The sequence below is a fragment of the Mobula hypostoma genome, chromosome 3, assembly GCF_963921235.1.
Source record: "Mobula hypostoma chromosome 3, sMobHyp1.1, whole genome shotgun sequence".
Lineage (NCBI taxonomy): Eukaryota > Metazoa > Chordata > Chondrichthyes > Myliobatiformes > Myliobatidae > Mobula > Mobula hypostoma.
Window position 1 is genome coordinate 153,336,232 of NC_086099.1, and position 20,920 is coordinate 153,357,151.

Below are 20,920 nucleotides of genomic sequence, written 5' to 3' on the forward strand. Positions count from 1 at the left end.
CCGCATAGTACAGAAACTGCAATGTGGAAGGGTCTATAATGGGTAGTCAGAAGTGTCCAATGCATCATTGGCACCAGCCTACTCGCTATCAAGGACATACAGTATATACAGAAAGGTGCTGGAAAAAAGCCAGTAACATCATGCTGGATTTTACCTATCCTGGTCATGCGCTGTTTGTCCCACTCCCATCAGGGAGGAGACTACTGTACGTATCATCCACGCCAGGACCACCAGACTCAAAACAGTTAATTTACACAAGCAGTAAGGCTGATCAACACTTCCACAACCATCAACAAATCAATTATTAATTCCTGTCAGAGTTACTTTATGTACAAACACTCCTCTACCTAGCATTGATTCATGTATATACAATTAATCTATGTATATGGGTTGTCTTATGTATTTACATTCATTGTTTTTTTTATTGTTGTGTTCTTATCTTATTGTGTTTTTTGTGCTGCATCCAGAGTTACAATTATTTTGTTCTCCTTTACACTTGTGTACCGGAAATGACATTAAACCTTTTTGAAAATGATACAGGTCAAGATGATAACTGTTTTCAAATCAGAAGGTTGTTTGTTCTGGACCTGACTGACTGCAAAACCAGAATCAGAGCATTTGGAAGGTAACTAGATGGGCACCAGGGAAAGTAATTTTTGGAAACAGCAGGAGAACAGGACTGAATGGATAAACCTGTTGTGGATTTCACAGGTCAAATTACCTTCTCCTGCATGATTACAATTCTATGATTAATGTTCTTACTGTTCTCGAATTGTCACTAAAGATCTTTTAAAAATCAGTCAACATTATTTCTTTCTTTACTTAAGAACCTGACAATTTGTGTCCATACACATTGCTAGCCTTTTTGTGTTTATTGTATCTAATATTTCACACACTTCCTTCTTACTTCTCTATATTCTTTTGCAAAAGAATCTAAAGTTTACATTTTAATTTTAACCACATTTTTCCATCTTTTTGCTTGGGTTTCCTTTTTAGTTTCTTACTTGCTGTTTTAAAAATGTCAATTACTGACAGACAGTGTTTCCTGTTAGATTTAATTTGCTAAAGCTCAATAAATTCAATTTAAATAACTGACATCATTAATTACATTTAACTATATAGTACATTATCAATTAAGGTTACGAGTCAATTTGTATTATTTATTGTCCAAAAAAGTAAGTGTTCGTGTTGCCTTGAGGGTTAACTTGGAGAATAGTGGAAGAAATCTTTTCGAATTTTCATTTTAACACAAGAGTTGGAGAACATTATTTTGACTTTAATAGCAGATAACATCCAAAATAACTGCATAACTCATTTGAATACTTTACATGAAACAGAATGACTATATTCAATTTCAGAACATTTTATTGGTACAAGGTTGTGTGTAATCAACATTGATCAGCACACGTAAATAAATGCTATTAGCAGCAGTGTACCACAATGCAAATTTTGTAGGGTTGGTACATTATTTAATGCAGGAATTGCACAATAGTTGTTGACATAACCTTTAAGTGCTAAATAACTAGAGTCATAAAAGCAGTACAAGACTAATATCACATGGAGAAAAGTTACGGGCTTTAACAATGAAATTTTCATCATGGCACCACAGATATAATTTTTCCGATTATCATTCTGAAAATACAGTCCATCAAAAATTCATCAGTCAGCTAAAGCCCACCGAAACACCCATCAATCAGGTACAATCATCATACAATTCAACACCAGTATTTTACAATTTCTTTCTGAAAATTATTCAAATACCAAGCCTCCAGAAAATTGGTTTCCAACTAAAGAATGCTGATTTAAAATAAAAAGCATTTGTAAATCATACACATCATGTAGAAAGTCTTTAATATTGTACTTTAACTAGTTGAGCATCATGTCATTCCTTTCTTAGCATTTTTTAAAATACACATGACCCACTGATTTACTGTGACACTCTACTAAAAAGTGGAAATAAGTACTGAAGAACTTCGTGTACAATAGTGGAGCAAGATCAGTACTAAATATAAAATCATATGTTCTGATAGCAATAATTAACTGTGATTTAAAGGAAATACCAGTTAAATGACATAGACCTTTAACCCCAACACGCTCATTAAAATGTTTCACAGTTAATTGCAATCCTGAGGCCTCCATTAATAGCTTAATGGATAAATGTTACATAAAATTGGGCTATGCCAGTCCAGATGGTTCTGTGCATGTAGTTTTGGTCTGTACTGACCATTATTAATTACAATTGGCTTTGGAACTACCTAGAAAAGGATTTGGGAAGGAGAAAGAAAGGTAGAGGTGGACAGCACAGGGGCAGATAGAACCATATGCTCTTCATTTAGGTACTGGGAAACCTTTATTGACAAAGATTTTTTTTAAGTCAAGTTTGAAAAGGGTGATTATTATCTGTTGTGCTATCCACAGTCAAAAAGCCTACTGATCTACTAGACTTGCATACAAAATTAATGGCTACTTGGATTCTGCAGTGAAGAGCTCCCAGTATCGGTGAAACCAGATTCCTAAATGCCTCATTGACCTCTGGGGGTAGGAGATAAAGTAAAACAATAAATTCTGAGCATTTATCCTGTTTCATTACTGATTATTAATGCATTCCATTAAATTCTCCACTTAAGAATTGCCAAGATAACTCATGAAAATTATAATCTCATTAATACCCAGAGGTACCGACATACACAATATTTTACAGTAGTACTAAAATTGCTAGGTTTATCAAATGTCATTACTTAAAATTAACAAATTAAGGCGCATTTTCACTGTAAACATTCCACTTATCATTGTTGATCTTTTATTAATTCAAAAAGTAAAAAAAGTAAATTGAAAGTAAAGGCAATATTCTCAAAAATATCAGTATTATTTTACAAATTTCCTGAATCGTTCAGGTCTAACCATATTTTGTAATATTTTGGCTCTTTCACAGGCTCAAATAAAACATTTACAGTTTGCAATAAAACTATTAATCTTTCACAACACAAAATAAAATCATCACTTAAGACCAAATCCACTCTTAGTTTGTTTTTACATCAATACAATACAGACACCTGAGTCACTAATTTGATATTGTTTCCAATTTACATATCATTTTGGCATCTTAACTGGACAGCCTGAAACATACTTAAATAACTTTACTAATTATTTTGAGCCAATAAATATCCAGTTGTCTTGTTGGCACTTAATTAATTTGAAAGTATATTTTTTGCATATTTGAGCAAGCAATTTAATGTTAGTCAAAATGCTACTGATCTGAAATGGCCTATCACTACAAAACAGTATCTGCAATATTGTTTTATCATGCCGTGATATTAAATAGGTTCTCAGCATTCAGGTCAACTAAGAACACTCCACGTTAACATGAGTGTATTTTGTTGTTGCTATTATTTGAGATATAATGAAGTGTTTATGGCAAGATTATATAACAAAACAATGCTCTTCTCCACAGTTTGCTGAATGGTTATCAAGGTGTCCTTTACTGTTGAAAACCCGAAGTGTTGCTGATTCAACAGTGTCAGGTGACCTGTGATTTTTGAGTAACGTTGACAAATTTTAGCCAGTTTTTTTTCTTTCTGCTTTCCCCTCCCCAGTCAAAATGAACATAGAGAATAAGATTATAGTAATTGGCTCATGCTGCAATTGATGATAAACTTTAAATGTTCTTTGCAAAGCATTGCAGAAATATTTATGTTAGTAATGAACAGCAACCTTCAAGAAGACATGCAAGGAATCAACTGGTGCTTTATCATCTCCTGAAACATTCCAAAATAATTTGACTGAGTAACTTATAAGTAGTAGGCAAACACAGTAACAATTTTACACAAAGCCTGATCTCATTAACATCTTATTGTGTAATTGCAACTAATCAATTGGTTGTTGGCCAAGTTCTACACTAACTCTGTCTAGTAGTTTGCAGATGATACCATCATAGTGGGCTATATCTCAAACAATGATAGAGAGCCCTGTAATATGGTGTCACGATAACAACTTTTCTCTCAATGTTGGCAAAACAGAAGAGCTGGAGCTGGTCATTGATTTCAAGAAGACGTGCAGTGCAAAAGTTCCTGTTTACATCAACACTGTTGAGGTCGAGAGAATTGGGAGTTTCAAGTTCCTAGGAGTAAACATCACCGATAGCCTGTCCCAGTCTAATAACTTTGACACCACAGTCAAGAAAACTCACTAATACCTCTACTTCCTCAGGAGGCTAAAGAAATTTTGGCATGTACCCTTTGACCCTCCTCAGTTTTTATTGATGCACCATAGAAAGCATCCTATCTGGATGCATCACAGGAAGGTATGGAAACTGCTCTGAACATGACTACAAGAAACTGCAGTGTGCTGTGGACACAGCTCAGCACATCATGGAAAGCAGCCTCCCCTCTATGGAATCTGTCTACACTTCTCATTGCCTCAGTAAAGCAGCCAGCATAATCAAAGATTCCACTCGTCCTGCTGTTTTCTCTTTAACACCTCCCATCAGGCAAAAGATAGAAATGCTTGAAAGTACATACCACTAGGTTTAAGGACAGCTTCTACACTACTGTTAAAAGATGTCAAGTGTTTGCCTTGTATGATAACATGGACTTGACCTCATGATCTACCTTGTTACATTGTACCTTAAATTCATCTGCACTGTACTTTCTCTGTAACTGTAACATTTTATTCTGCACTGCTATAGTTTTACCTTGTAATACTTCAATGCACTATTGTAATGAATTGATCTGTGTGGGTGGTATGTAGATTTTTCACCAAACTTTGGTACAGGTGACAATAATAAACCAATATATCAATTTATTTGTTGTACAAACTATTGTCATGGACTCAGGGAATATTCTGGGTATTTTTGAAAAGGAACAGGAATTTGGGTGAATAGGTTTACCAATGACTGCTCCAAGAAAGTAAAGATGGATGCTGAGGAAACAATTCTCAATAAACTACTTATGAATATACATCCTCAGTAGATTTATGCTGACCATACCAACTTCACTACTGATATAAACCTGTAGTGTATGCACGTGGCCAAGTGGTTAAGGCATTAGACTAGCGAACTGAAGGTCGTAAGTTCGAGCTCCAGCCGAGGGAACGTGTTGGGTCCTTGAGCAAGGCACTTAATCACACATTGCTTTGCGACGACGCTGATGCCAAGCTGTATGCCCTTCCCTTCGACAACATTGGTGTCGTGGAGAGGGGAGACTTGCAGCATAGGCAACTGCTAGTCTTCCATACAACCTTGCCCAGGCCTGCATCCCGGAGAGTGAAGACTTTCCAGGTGCAGATCCATGGTCTCGCAAGACTAACGGATGCCTTAATATGCACATACTTCCTCAGGCTTCACTGAATAATTTTTGCTCTGTAATTTGCGATTGATTGAACATCTTGTCTCTTTCCTTTCCAATATACCATTACATTATTTAAGACATTTCTGAAGCAAAATAAAAATAATGTTGCTAATTGAATAAATTATCTCTGTATTTTAAACTCATCTGTAGGTGGTTATCATTAAATTGCTTGAGTGGATTACATGTGATGAATATTAATAAACATTATTTTAAACACAAAATGCTATCCAAGCTGCTATACAGCAATATACTACATGAAATGGTTGCGTCGTGATAATTGGTATTACTCTGATTGAATAGTATAACCATATTAATAAATATGTTTGAATAATTTATTCTTTCTGGCTAACAAGTGGGATTTGAAAACTGCTGATACTGAAATTTAAAAACAAATGTAGGAAAAATTCAGGTCAGGCAGTAGCTGTGGAAAAAGAAACAGAATTAACACTGCAGGTTATTTTTGTAATAATAAACTCTGGTGAAATATCGCAGAAATGTCAGGGTCACTTTTTTGCCAAAAGCTTACTTACTCCACAGAAGACAGGTAAAATTAAGTTTCATTGAATTGACTATTTTTTGTTTTATTGCACAGATTAAAGACAAGTTTTCACAACAGCTAAGTTAGCAAATATATTGTAAACTACTGTGCAAACCTGAGTCTCATGTTCATGCTCTATCCATGGTAGTATCTTTCCTGTAATACCATGAACTCTTATCTTGTTAAGCAGCCTCATGTGCGGTACCTTGTCAAAGGCCTTCTGAAAATTCAAGTACACAGCATCCCCTGGTTCTCCTTTGTCTATCCTGCTTGTTACTTTCTCAAATACTTCTAACAGATTTTCCCTTAAGGAAATCTGGCTGACTTTGGCCTATTTTATCACGTGCCTCTCAGTACCCTGAAACCACATCCTTGACAATCGACTTCAACATCTTTCCAAACACTGAGATCAGGCCAACTGGCCTATAATTTACTTTCTTCTGCCTCCCTCCTTTCTTGAAGTGAATAGACATTTGCAACTTTCTAGTCCTCCAAAACCATTCCAGGATCTAGTGATGCTTGAAAGATCATTACCAGTGCCTCCACAATCCCTTCAACTATATCTTTTAGAACCCTGAAGGGCAGTCCATCTGGTCCAGGTGACTTATGTACCTTCAGAACATTCAATTTCCCAAGCAGCTTCTCACTAGTAATAGTAACCACACTCTCTTCTGCCACGATACTTTTGAACCTCTGGCATACTGCTAACATCTTCCACAGCGAAGACTGATAAAAAATACTTACTTAGTTAGCTTGCCATTTGCTTCTTCCCCCATTACTATCTCATCAGCATAATTTTCCAGCCTCTCATTTACTCTTTATATATCTGAGAAAACCTTTGGTATCCTCTTTGATATTGTTGCCTAATTAACCTTTATATTTCATCTTTTCTTCCCCTTATGCCTTTTTAAGGTGCCTTCTGTTGGTTTTTGAAAGTTTCCCAATCCTCTAACTTCCCACTAATTTTTGCTCTATTACATGCTCTCTCTTTGGCTTTTATGTTGGCTTTGACTTACCTTGTCAGCCACAGTTGTGTCATTCTCCCTTTAGAACACTACTTCTTCTTTGGGATGTACCTATCCTGTGCATTCTGAATTGCTCCCAGAAAATCAAGCTATTGCTGCTCTGCCGTCTTCCCCGCCAATCAACTTTGGCAGCACCTCTCTCATGTCCCTGTAATTCCCTTTACTCCTCCATAATACTGATACATCTGACTTTAGCTTCTCCCTCTCAAATTGCAGGGTGAATTCTAGAATACTAAGATCACTGACTACTAAGGGTTCCTTTACCTTAAGCTCCCTAATCCAATCTGGTTTATTAGGAAACATCCAATCCAGAATAGTTGATTCCCTAGTGGGCTCAACCACTAGCTGCTCTAAAAAAAAAGCCATTTTGTAGGCATTCTACAGATTCTCTCTCTTGGGATCCAGCACCAACCTGATTTTCCCTAGCTACCTGCATATTGAAATCCCCCCAAGATTATAATATCATCGCCCTTTTGATGTGCCTTTTCTATCTCCAGGTATAATTTGTAGCCCACATCCTGGCTACTGGATCTTGATCTAGCATGTGTAGCAAATCACTTCATGGCAGCCAGTAATGAAGAACCATGAAAGCATCCACTGCATGTTTGTTCTAGATCATTTCTCCTGTTAGCTTGTAACTGTAAATGTAAAGACCATCTTTCCTCTCAATAGACCAGTGAAGTAACAAGTAAAATGCTGGAAATGAAGATTAATTCAATTATATAAAGTATTTCTCAGGTGGGATCTAGAATCAGATGGTTCAGGCTCATTACAATATATAGTCAGAGGTAAGACTGAAATCTGCACAGAGTGTTCATGAGCTGTACACAGTGGGTTCCAAAAAGAGATTAACATTGTAACTTTCAGGAGACACCGTCAATTCATCTGCAAGCTAACCAGACTGAGGAAATGCAAGAAAATGAAGACGTTTGAAATTATGCAGGTATGTAACAAGGTAGTTAGAAGTAGTCAAGTCTCAATTTTTCAAATAAGGAAATGGGTATGAGATGAAATTCATAGCATTTTAAACTAGAGCAGCAGAACCTTCTTTACAGGATAGTAAACCAGAGATCGTGATCAAATCAGAAATTGTATCAACTTCCTAGATCAGACCAGATAGAAAAGAGGGCAATAGCCATCTGGGAAATGTAATTAAACCTTATGTATATAAAGATAAATCCCAACAAAAATTTGTAGCCTTTTGATGTTAATTAACATCTATTTTCTATTTTTAGGTCAGAATTATGGCATGTTGACATTTTCATCTTTATGTCTCTTTGTAGCTGAGAAATAGTTTTAATTAGGTATGTGAACTCCAGTATATGCAGGACTTTCTATTCAAAAACAGTATCATTGCAAAGTTGCAAATAACAAAACATTTAGCCATAATGGCAACTATTGTATATTTGAAACACAGAATACCCAATGTTGTTAATGTTTTATTTGGGCCAATAATGTAAATTGAGGTTATCAAGCTAAAATATAATCCACAGTCCTGTTGAGGTATCACTGCATTGAGATACTGGAGTTAATGCTCATCATTTCAACCCATTAGTTTACATGGCAAAACAGTTCATGGTGGACTACCCTCAGATTTGTTAAAGGAAACTTCCCCTAGAAAATCAGAAATACCAAAATGACATTAAATATGGATTTTATATCATACATGATAATCTACACTTTCATACATCTTTGTAATAAGTACCTACAGTACATATTTGCCATAACCTCCAAGCAAAAGCTCTCAAATTTCTGGTTCCATTAGCATAACATTTATAAATTATTAAAGCAACCATCTTTAAACACTTTAAAAATCATTCCAGTTTGTTTAGACAAATCTCTCAAAGTATATTATTTACAAGGAAATATTTATAATCACAACTTTTTTGGCTTCAGTTGGCACTGTCAGGCATGTGCAAATACAGTGAATTCCAGTTAACTGGACCATCAGATAATTGGGACAGCCGCTTACTTGAGACAACTCTTAAAAAACAAAAACTAATGCGAAAATTGTCAGAATTCCCTTTGTTTTTTTGGGACTCTATCCTGCTTAATTGGGGTAGGAGACTGTTGCTAAACAATTTCTAACCAGCATCAGATGTATGTACTTGTGTGGCATTTGATACTACAACATGCTTAGAATGAACAGTTTTTAAAATATCAGTTGTCCAAAAAACAGTGATTACTGTTGCTGATAATTGACCGGAGTTAAGCAGTAAGACAATTCAGAACTTCTGCTCACTGCAGTTTCAAGCATTCAGGCCTGGAAAAGCCAGAAACGGCTGGGAGTGAAAGTGAAATGATTTTACTACTTGGACAAGTTAGGACCTATGAAGAATTCGACAAACATCTTGAATGTGATAATGAAAATGAAGATTTAGAGGATGCAATTATTGAAAGTATTGTTAAGAGGCAGTCCATTATCTGCACTAGGTGTTCTGCTAATTTTGTTCACTTGCATCAATCAAAAGAACACGGTAGCGCACACTGGATGAATTTCTCCTTCAATAACTATTAGGAACTAACACAGTTTAATAGTACTGTAGTAGTATTGATCGTGCTTTAATTCATTCAGTATTTCATCCAAGTACATAATTTATTACTCAACTTATCTTTTTTATACCTTTTTAACTACTTCCATGAATCTTCAGCTAATTGGGGCAGCTATTTAGTTGGGCCAAAATGTACTGATCCCACTGTGTCCCAATTAACTGGAATCCACTGCATATCAGTAAAAACAGCCAGTACCATTCTGGAAAATGATTAATGAATCATTGAAGTCTCCTGTCTTCAATGTGTAAGTCACAGTACTGGTATATTTCAACATATATTTGTGAAAATATCTTAATGAAAATCAAATAATCTTAAGACATCATCACTGGAAATTTCCTCTAGATCAAAAATGATCAGTTATGTGACTCTGGAGTCGCACTCACAATCACCATTAATTAAAATAGTCATATGTTTACTGTATGCCATGTGCACCATTCCATCAATGCAAAAACATACAGCAGTCCACAAGAGGAATGTAAACGATTGTTCAAAGAAGCATTTTTTAAACTAGTGTCCTAGTGTTAAGCAATGTATAATGGAAAATACAGTATAATTATTACACTCTAATACAATAAAATTTCATATTCTAATACAGAAATCAGACATATGAGTATCACTGCTCTACAGGATTTCTCAGTTACCTTCCAAAATTTTCTTCCGAACCCACGGTCTGAGCATTCTACCAAAGTTTTGAAGACTAAAAGAGAGATCCCATCCCCATTCACACTCTGTCCAAAGAAAATCTCTACAAACTAGGTTTAGTAAATTGTAATGAGAAACATTTTGAAAATTTGAGTGTTACTGTAAGATTAAACAATTCTGCATCAGCACTAGTATATGATAACCCAAGTATAGTTGTGATTTCCTGGAGCACTCTTTAAAAAAAATTAAAATAAAATTAATTACAATTGAATTTTAAAAATCTTTAAATCTGATTTCCAAAAATATTATTTATAAAATGTATACCTATATCCTCCCATTTTGTACACATACACACAGATAACTGGAGAAATAATGTACCTGAACTGTTCTTTTTTAAAAAAAAAGTCCTGTGACAAAATTGTCTTGCCTTACAGTAAACTATGACCAATACTACAAAATTATTTGAAAATAGGTTTAACTGAACATGGCCTTTTGTCAACTTTCCTTTTGGAAAAATATCAGTTAAAGGGCATTTTAATAAAGGTTTTCATTCTTGGTTCAGAAGTTCTTGTAGAATGCTGTTAACATCCTATGAATTGTATGTAAAGCACAAATATCTGGCCGAAGTCTATGTCTCAATTTTAGATTTATCTAGATTACTACATTATGGGAATATACAAATATATTAAATACAAATTTGAGTATTGCACATCTCAATCCTATTATTTAGACATTTAATTTGGCAGCAGAATATACAATTTATGTTCAAATGATTTTTTTAACAATATTAAATATTATAGTTTACTCTTTCCTTTCACCTAAAACTAGACCATCAAAATGTAGTGGCTCAGTAATAGCTCCAGATATACAAAGTGACGGTTTTCCACATTCTTATGAAAATATTCTCCAAAACGTAGTGCAAATATAGACAAACTTTTTTTTCCTTACAATTAAATAAGCTGTGTACAACGTTTTTTGTGAATGGCCTTTTCCCCCTCCAAAGCAAACCTTCACATTGTTGCATTGGTGACACTGGTTACAGAGGCAGTGTCAGGGATTAAATGTATACTGACCTTTGTAAAGCAAGCCCTTCCTGATTATAGCAGGAAAGTAATATAAACATCTAGTTCAGTATGATAAAAAATGCTTTTCTATGAATCACAATGAAGAAAGTGTAACAAACTACACACATCAAAGCTTCTTTGACATTCAAAAGGAATGCCAACAGACAAAAGGCACACAGAGGCCCTGATCCAGTTCTGCCACTTGATCCAAGCTACGCTTTCACAATTCTGTCATTAAAAGGCGTTTCATTATCTTCTCTCGATCCAGCTCACGCCTCAAATTATCAGCACTGCAAAAAAAGGATAACTTTGTTAAAAACTCAAATCATAAGTGTAGCATTGTATTATATAATAATAATATAACTATTTTACAAGAGCACAGGATCTCCCTGTATTATGAACATCTGAATTAAGGACTGGCTGTACATAACAAATGAGCATCTAGGAACCTGCTGGAATTTGCTAAGTGCCATGGGCTGCAGGCATCTTCTGAAAACTGGGAATTGGGCAATCCACATGCTTTTTCTCCTCAGTGCACCCCCTCCTTCTTACCTGAACCATAACAGCAGGGGCTAAGTTGAGCAAGAGCAAAAGCGCTGAGCAAACTCTCACTGTTAGATTCAGACTTACAAACAGTGTGGGTTAAAAATAGTTCGCAGGACCAGGACCTTGACATAACCTGGGGACTGCCTACAGTAGTTTGTTATGTAAAAAAATAAAAGAGAGATGAGAGTGGATATAGGACTGCTAGAAAATGAGGCTGGAGAAATAATAATGGGGGGCAAGGAGATGGCAAATGAATTAAATAAGTATTTTGCTTCAGTCTTTGAACTTCGGCCATTGAACGTGCAGCTCCTCCCGTGGAAGGTCAGACACCCTGAGCCAATAGACTGGTCCTGGACTTATTTTCCATCTGGCATAGTTTGCATTTTGTTGTTTGATTGTTGGGGGTTTTTGTATTGCTATATTTACCCTCTATTTTTGGTTGGTGCGGCTGTAATGAAACCAAATTTCCCTCAGGATTAATAAAGTATATCTATCTATCTTCACTATGGAGAACACTGGCAGTGTGCCAGATGTTATGGTTTGTGAAGGAAGAGAAGTGAGTGCAGTCACTATTACAAGGGAGAAGGTGCTTAAAAAACTGAAAGACCTAAGGGTACGTAAGTTATTACCCCAACCAAATGAAACTGCACCCAAGGGTTCTAAAAGAGGTAGTGGTAGAGATTGTGGAGGCATTAGCAATGATCTTTCAAAAATCATTGGACTCTGATATGGTGCCAGAGGACTGGAAAATAGCAAATGTCCCTACACTCTTTAAGGAAGGAGGAAGGCAGCAGAAAGGAAATTGTAGACCAGTTAGCCTGACCTCAAGTGTTTGGGAAGATGTTGGAGTCAATTAAGAATGAGGTTATGGAATACTTGGTGACACAGGATGAGATATGACAAAGTCAACATGGGTTCCTTAAGAGAAAATCAAGTCTGATAAACCTGTTGGAATTCCTTGAGGAGATTACAAGGATAGATAAAGGGGATGCAGTGGATGGTGTACATGTGGATTTTTAGATGGCCTTTGACAAGGTGCCGTACATGAGGCTGCTTACCAAGTTAAGAGCCCATGGTATTACAGAAAAGTTACTAACAAGGTTAGAACATTGGCTGAATGGTAGGAGGCAGCGGGTGGGAATAAAAGGATCCTTGTCTGGTTGGCTGCCAATGACTAATAGTGTTTCGTAGGGGTCGGTGTTGGGACCATTTCTTTTTATGCTGCATATCCATGATTTAGATGATGAAATCGATGGCTTTGTTGCCAAGTTTTTTAGATCATACGAAGATTGGTGGAGGGGCAGGTAGTGTTGAGGAAACGGAGGCTGCAGAAGAACTTAGACAGATTCAGAAAATTGGCAAGAAGGTGGCAAATGGAATACAATATTGGAAAATGCATGGTCATGCACTTTAGTAGTAGAGATAAATGTGCAAACTATTTTCTAAATGGGGAGAAAATCCAAAATTCTGAGATGCAAAGGGGCTTGGGAGTCCTTGTGCAGAACACCCTAAAGGTTAACTTGAATGTTGAGTCGGTGGCGAGGAAGGCAAATGCAATGTTAGCATTCATTTCAAGAGGTCTTGAATACACGAGCAGGGATATGATTCTGAGGCTTTATAAGGCACTGGTGAGGCCTCATCTTCAGTATTGTGAAAAGTTTTGGGCTCCTCATCTCAGAAAAAATGTGCTGGCATTGGAGAGGGTTCAGAGGAGGCTCACAAGGATGATTCCGGGAATAAAGGGCTATTTTCAGGAAATGTACTCCGAGATATCTCAGTTTTACAACACCCTCCAGGGCCATATCATTCACTGTGAAAGTCCAATCTTGATTTATCTTTCCAAAATGTAAGACCTTGCACTTATCTGAATTAAACTCCATTTGCCAATCCTCAGTCTACTTACCAGGTTGATTAAAATACCACTGTAATTCCTGATAACCATATTCACTGATAATCATCTGGCCAAGTACTGAAGAACTATGCTAATTTGGAGTGTTTACTGACATCTTCAACCTCTTGCTTCGGCAGTCTGAAGAACCCACCTGCTTCAAGCAGTATTCAATCATACCAGTGCTCAAGAAGAATGTGGTAACCTGCCTGAATTTCGATTGCCCAGTGGCATTTACACGCAGTGGCCACTTAATTAAGTACACCTTTACACCTGCTCATTACACAAATATCTAATCAGTTAGACATGGTCAAGAGGTCCATTTATTGTTCATATCAAACATCAGAATGAAGAAAAAAAAGTGGTCTAAGAGACTGACCATGGAATTATTGTTGGTGCCAGATGGAGTGGTTTGAGTATCTCAGAAACTGCTGATTTCTTGGGATTTTCATGCACAACAGTCTCTAGAGTTTACAAAGATTGGTGTGAGAAACAAAAAACATCCAGTGAGCAGCAGTTTTGTGGACAAAAATGCATTGCTATTGAGAGAGGTCAGAGAAGAATGGCCAGCCTGGTTTAAGTTGCCAGGAAGGCAATATTAACTCAAATAACCACATGTTACATCAGTGGTGTGCAGAAGAGCATCTCTGAATGCACAACACATTGAACCTTGAAGTGGATGGGCTACAGTGGCAGAAGACCACGAACCTACACTCAAATCTACATCCACTATGATGAAATGTTTTGAGAGGTTGGTCATGAAGCATATCAACTCCAGCCTAGGGAGTGACTTGGATCGACTCCAATTTGCCTACCATCACAACAGGTCCACAGCAGATGCCATTTCATTGGCTCTTCACTCAGCCTTGGAACATCTGGACAGTGAAGATACTGTACATACATCAGGATACTCTTTATTGGCTCCAGCTCAGCATTCAAAGGTTCATTTATTATCAAAGTATACAACTCTAAATTTTTTCAATTCTCCAGGTAGCCATGAAACCAAGAAAGAAAGGCAGCATGATCATCAACTCCCAAATCCCACCGGCTCGCAAAAAAAAACGAACAAAAAATGGAACAGGCACATCAACCCCTAAATCCCTCCTCCCGCACAAAAAAACAAGAAAGATAAAAAAGAGATGAAAAACACAGAATAAAAACTGTAGGACTGAAAGAAAGTGTCTATAGTCCAAGTCCACATCCAAAATGCGCAAAAAACCTGGGCGGCACCCTCCAGGCACAGTGGCATTCTCTCCCCTCACCAGTACGAGTAATCGATCAAAAGGCAAGCAGCCGGTGCTCACCCTCTGCACTCACTTTGATGCTTCAATCTCCTTTGTTGATTTAATCAGTTTGTGCCCCATCCTGCCCGCTACAAGGTTCGCGCACACTGCCCCTGCCTCTTGGAATCCTCTTGGAGACTGCAGAGTGCTGAAACACCCACATGATCTCCAAACTTCCGCACTCGCCTTGACGTTTCAATTGTCCTCATCACTTTAATTAACAAACAATGGAAGTTAAAATTGGTGAAATGGGGTAAAACATCAGCTCAGATGTCATCCTGCAGCCTTCTCGCTAAGAGGTTCGCTCATGCTGTCTCTGCCTACTGGAATCCTCTCGGAGACTTCAAACAGCAAAATAATCTCCAAACAGCAAAACACCGGCTCCAACAGTTCCACAATCACATTCAAGACGAGAAACAAATGTAAAATACATAAAAGAAGTGAAAAAGATGGTTTCATAATCTATCCAGAAGATGTTGACCAAAAGAGCGCTATATGCAGGCGCCATCATGACTGGAAGTCAACACTAGCATCCCCTCAAAACTAATCAATACATTCCAAGGTACTTCCTTGTGCAACTGGATCCTTCATTTCCTCACTTGTAGTTTGGACTGGCAACAAAATCTCCTCCATAATCAACGTCAGCACAGGTGGATCACAACGCTGTGTGCTTAGCCCCTTGGTCTCTGTATCTTATACTTATGACCATGAGGCTAAGTACAGTTCCAATGCCATATTCAAGTTTGCTGATGTTGGCCAAAACAAAGATGGTGACAAATCAGCATATAGGAGGCAGATTGAAAATATAGTCGAATGATGTCAACAACCTCTCACTCAAAGTCAGTAAAACCAAAAAGAGCTGATTACTGACTGCAGGAGGAAGAAACCAGAGGTCCATGAGTCAGTTCTCATTCGGAGATTGCAGGTGGAGAGGGTCAATAACTTTAAATTCCTTGGTGTTATCATTTCAGATCATATCATATGGTGTTCTCGTATCATATCATGTTCTGGGACATGCACGTAAGTGGCATTTCAAAGAAAGCACGGCAACACTTCTGTTTTTGTAGAAGTTTGCATAAATTTGGCATGTCATCTGAAATTTTAACAAATTTGTATAGATACACAGTGGAAAGTATCCTGACTGGTTACATTATAGCCTGGTATGGAAATACCAATGCCCCAGAATGGAAATCATACAAAAAGTGCTGGATACTCCCAGTCTATCACAGGAATAACCCTCCCCACCATTGAGCACATCTACAAAGAGAGCAGCCACAAGAAAGCAACATCCATTCTCAAAGATAACCTCCATCCAGTCCATGCTCTCTTCTCGCTGCTACTATCGGGAAGGTGGTATAGGAACCTAAGGTCCCATACCACCAGGTTCAAAAGCAGTTATTACACTTCAACCATGAGGCTCCTCAGTTACCTCAACATTGAACTGATTCCACAACCTGTGGACTCACTTTCAAGCACTCCATAACTCATGATCTCAGTATTATTTATTATTATTTGTAATTTTTGTATTTGTATGGTTTGCCTTCTTTTGCTCATTAGTTGTTTGTCAGTCCTTGTGTGTAGTTTTTCCATTGATTCTATTGTAATTCTCTGTTCTACTGTGAAAGCCTGCAAGAAAGCGAATCTCAGGGTAGTATATGGTGGCATATACTCACTTTAATAATGAACTTACTTTGAACTTTGAATCACTGTTTACTGCTCCACCTATTTTAGTGTAATCTGTAAACTTAGAAATCATACTGATATTTTCTCATTCTATCATTATAAATTACATATAACAATGGGCTGAGCACTGATCCCTGAGGACACCTCAAATATGGGTCTCCAACGCAAGAAATAACCTTTCACTAGTACTATTTGCTTCCTACCATCAAGCCAATTGTGGACCCAATTAGCCAGGTCACCCTAGATCCCATGTGTTCTAACTTTCCATAGCATTATGCCTTGTAGAACCTTATCATAGGGGCCTTAATAAACATCATATAGACCATGTCTACTGCCCTGCTCCAATCAACCTTCTTGGTTGGTTATTTCTTCAAAAAACTCAGTCAAATTTGTGAGACATGATCAGCCAGGCACCAAACTGTGCTGACTATCCCTCATCAACCCACCTTCCCAAGTACATGTATCCCTCAGAATCTCCTCTAGTAACTTACTTACCACAGATGTTAGGTTTACCAGTCGCTGGTTCCCAGGTTTTTTGCTGCAGCCCTTCTTAAATAAAGGCACGCCATTACCCATGACCAAGTGTTCTGGCACTTCACCTGTTGCTAACAATCCTGCATACAGTATAGCTCAGCCAGGGTTCCTTCGCTAGTTTCCAGAGTGATTCTGGATATATATGATCAGGTCCCAGAGATTTGTCTGCCTTCACACTTTTAAGATACCGAGTACCTTATCTGCTGTAATGTGGACTACCCCCAGACATCCCCATTAACTAATTCAATTTCTGAAGTGTTTCTCCATGGATCATGGATTAGAGGAGAAATATTCTTTGCCTATCTCCTTCATGTTTGAAGTATACTCTGAAACAAGATATAACCCAATACAAACATCGATCCATTACAGAACCATCATGTTCCCTTACCTGTCTGTTGGAGATGTGGCATGTTGAACTGGTGGGAGTGGATCACTTAGATACCTAATTGCATGCAAAGGCATTACTGATGTAGAAACTCCTGGATCAGTCGTATGTCTTGCTGCATGCAACGGTGTTACTGATGATTTTCCTGGATCACTTGGATATCTGATTGCATGCAAAGGTGTTACTGATGATGACATCCCTGGTTCAGTCAGGGGTCTTGTGGCATGCCAAGGCAGCCCTGATGAGGATTTTCCTGGATCATTCAGATGCCTGTTGCCATGCATAGATGTCACTGATGATTTTCCTGGATTAGTTGAAGGTCTAGCTGCATGTACATATGTCACGGTTGAGGGGTCGCTCGGAGCTCTAACTACATTCAAAGGTGTCGCAGATGATGATTTTCCTGGTGATGGTGGGAAGTCATAACACTGCAAAATGTTGTCTGTTAGTTCAACCTGGAAATAATGGACAATAATGATGAAAAATTGCAACATTACTGACCATATTTTAACATACACAGTGGAATCCATTATATTAAGGGAGGAGATCTTCTTGATGCATATACGATATTATCTATGTGTGATCATGTGTGTGTGTGTGTGTGTATGTGTATTTCTATAAATATGCATATTGCAGAAATTTGTGAAGACAGTAGGGATACCTAGAGCAAGGATGTTAATGTCCGCAAATTAACTGTGATTGCCTTAGCACAAAGGGCTTAGATAGGGTTGAAGATGTTAAACAGGCACAAGGTTTTTGAGACAGTATTTCAATCAACCAGAAATGGGGATGGTATTTGACTTCATCTTGGGAAATGAAACAAGGCAGGGATTGGAAGTGTCAGTTGGGGAATATTTGGGAAACTATGACCAAACCTCTGTGAGATTAAAGGTAATTGAGAAAAAGGATAAGGTTGGTCTTCAAGTTAAAGTCAAAAGTTAGAGGAAGGCTAGATTCAATAGCATAAAAAAGAATCTGGCAAAAGATATCTGCTGTAAAATACATTTGACAAGCGGGAGTTTTTTTTAAAGAGTTAGCAAGCATGTTCCAGTAAGGGTGAGAGGCAAAGATGGCAGGACTAAGGAACCTTGATGACAAATTATTGAAAGTTCGATCAGGATGAAAAAGGAAGAATATGACAAATATAGGCAACTACAATTGAGAACCCTGAAGAATACAGAAGGTATGAAGAGAAAGTAATTAAGAGGGCAAAGAGAGGGTATGAAATATCCTTGGCAATAAAATTAAGGAGAATCCCACATTACTGAGAACATAGATCATTACAGCACAGTACAGGGGCTTTGGCCCACAACGTTGCACCAGCCTTTTAAACTACTCATCAATCCCCTAAGCCTTCCCTCCCACGTGTCCCTCCATTTTTCTATCATCCATGTGCCTGTCGAAGGGTTGACAAGTGCATTAGGAACATGAGGACAGAAAAGGAAAGAATGGGTCTCCTTTAAGACCAAAGGGTATGTGGTACCAGGAGATGTGGGAGAGGTCCTAATGAATTACTATTGTCTATAATTTTCCAAGAGGACAAAGAAGGTAGTCAATTCAGGGAGGGATACATTGGTAGTCTGGAGCATGCCAGTACTAAGAGGTAGAGGCATTAGAACACAGAAAGAGTGGAAGCCCATTTGAGATCCATTCCAAATGCAATGGGAAACAAGGGAGAAGATAGCTTGGGTCCTGAAGGAGGCTTTTGTATATATCTTAGCCACAGATAGAGTACCAAAAGACTAAGGATAGCTAATGTTTTTCTTTCATTTAGGAAGGCCAACAGGATTATTCTAGGTAACCTTCTATCCAATGGGAGGGAAATTATTGGAAAAATATTTTAAAGGACCAAGATTTACATATAGACCATAAGACATATGAGCACAATTAGGCCATTCGGTTCATCAAGTTTGCTGTACCATTTCATCCTAGATGATGCATTTCCCTCTTAACCCCAACCTTCTGCCTTCACCCCATAATATTTCACATCCTGTCCAATCAAGAACTTTTAACCTCCACCTTAAATACACCCAATAACTTGTTTCTACAGCCACCTGTGGCAACGAGTTATACAGAGTAACCAACCTCTTGCTAAAGAAATTCTTCCTCATCTCTGTTCTAAATAGACATCCTTCTACTCTGAAACTATGTCCTCTGGTCCTATACTTCCCCACTATAGGAAACATCCTCTCCACATCCACTCTATCTAGGTCTTTCAACATTCGACAGGTTTCAATGAGATCCCCCCCCTCCATTCTTCTAAATTCCAGTGAGTACAAGTACAAAGCCATCAAACGCTCCTCATACGATAAGCCATACATTCCCAGAATCATTCTTGTGTACCTCCTCTGAACCCTTTCCAAAAACAGCACATCGTTTCTTAGATATGAGGCTCAAACTGCTCACAATACTCCAAGTAAGGCTTAACCAGTCACTTATAAAGTCGCAGCATTACATCTTTATATTCCAGTCTTCTCGAAATGAATGCTAACATTGCATTTGCCTTCCTCACCAGCAACTCAACCTGCAAGTTAACATTTAGGGAATCCTGCAAGAGGACTCCCAAGTCCCTTTGCACCTAGTACTTTTGAATTGTCTCCCTGTTTAGAAAATAGACTTTGCTTTTATTCCTTCTACCAAAGTGCATGATCATACAATCCCCAACACTGTACTTCAACTGCCACTTCTTTGCCCATTCTTCTAATCTGTCCAAGTCCTTCTACAGCCTCCCTGCTTCCTCAACACTACCCGCCTCTCCACCTATCTTTGTATCATCTGCAGATTTGGCCACAAAGCTATCAACCCCATCATCCAAATCATTGACATACAACATTAAAAGAAGCGGTCCTAACACCAACCCCTGCAGAACATCACTAGTCACCAGCAGCCAAACAGAAAAAGACTCCCTTTATTTCCAATCTTTGCCTCCCACCAAACAGCCAATGTTCTATTCATGCTAGCATTTTTCCTGTAACACCATGGGCTCTTATCTGAAAATCCAAGAATAAAACATCTACTAAGTCTCCTTTGTCTATTCTTATTTCCTCAAAAGAATTCCAACAGATTTATCAGGCAAGCTTTTCCCTTAAGGAAACCATGCAACTTTGGCCTAAGTTATCATGTGCCTCCAAGTACCCCAAAGCCTCATCTTTAACAATTGACACCAGCATCATCCCAACCACTAAGTTCAGGCTAACTGGACTATAATTTCCTTTCTTCTGCCTTCTTCCCTATATACAGTGGATTCAGGTTAACTGGGGCACATCAGGACCAGTACAGTTTGGCCTAATTAAGCAGCTGTCTCAATTAGCCAAAGTTTCATGGATTTAAAAAAAGCAAAATACCATTTAACTGAGTAACAAATTATGTATTTAAGTGAAATACATAACAATTAGAACACTACCAACACTACTACAGTACTATAAAACTGTGTA

The 20,920-nt window shown here is 37.8% G+C and overlaps 1 protein-coding gene across 4 annotated transcripts in view; it reads right to left on the reverse strand.

Annotated features, from left to right (window-relative positions):
- Positions 1-1,319: 1,319 nt before the first annotated feature.
- The window catches only part of LOC134344331 (band 4.1-like protein 4B), a 403,206-nt gene continuing 383,605 nt past the window's right edge, over positions 1,320-20,920 (reverse strand). For all 4 annotated transcript variants that reach the window (XM_063043916.1, XM_063043918.1, XM_063043917.1 and 1 more), the window contains 2 exons: positions 17,490-17,941; positions 1,320-11,457 (listed from right to left, as the gene is read on the reverse strand). In XM_063043916.1, the coding sequence (XP_062899986.1) occupies positions 11,388-11,457; positions 17,490-17,941 (522 nt within the window). In that variant the 3' untranslated portion in view covers positions 1,320-11,387. The remainder of the gene's footprint in view (positions 11,458-17,489; positions 17,942-20,920) is intronic.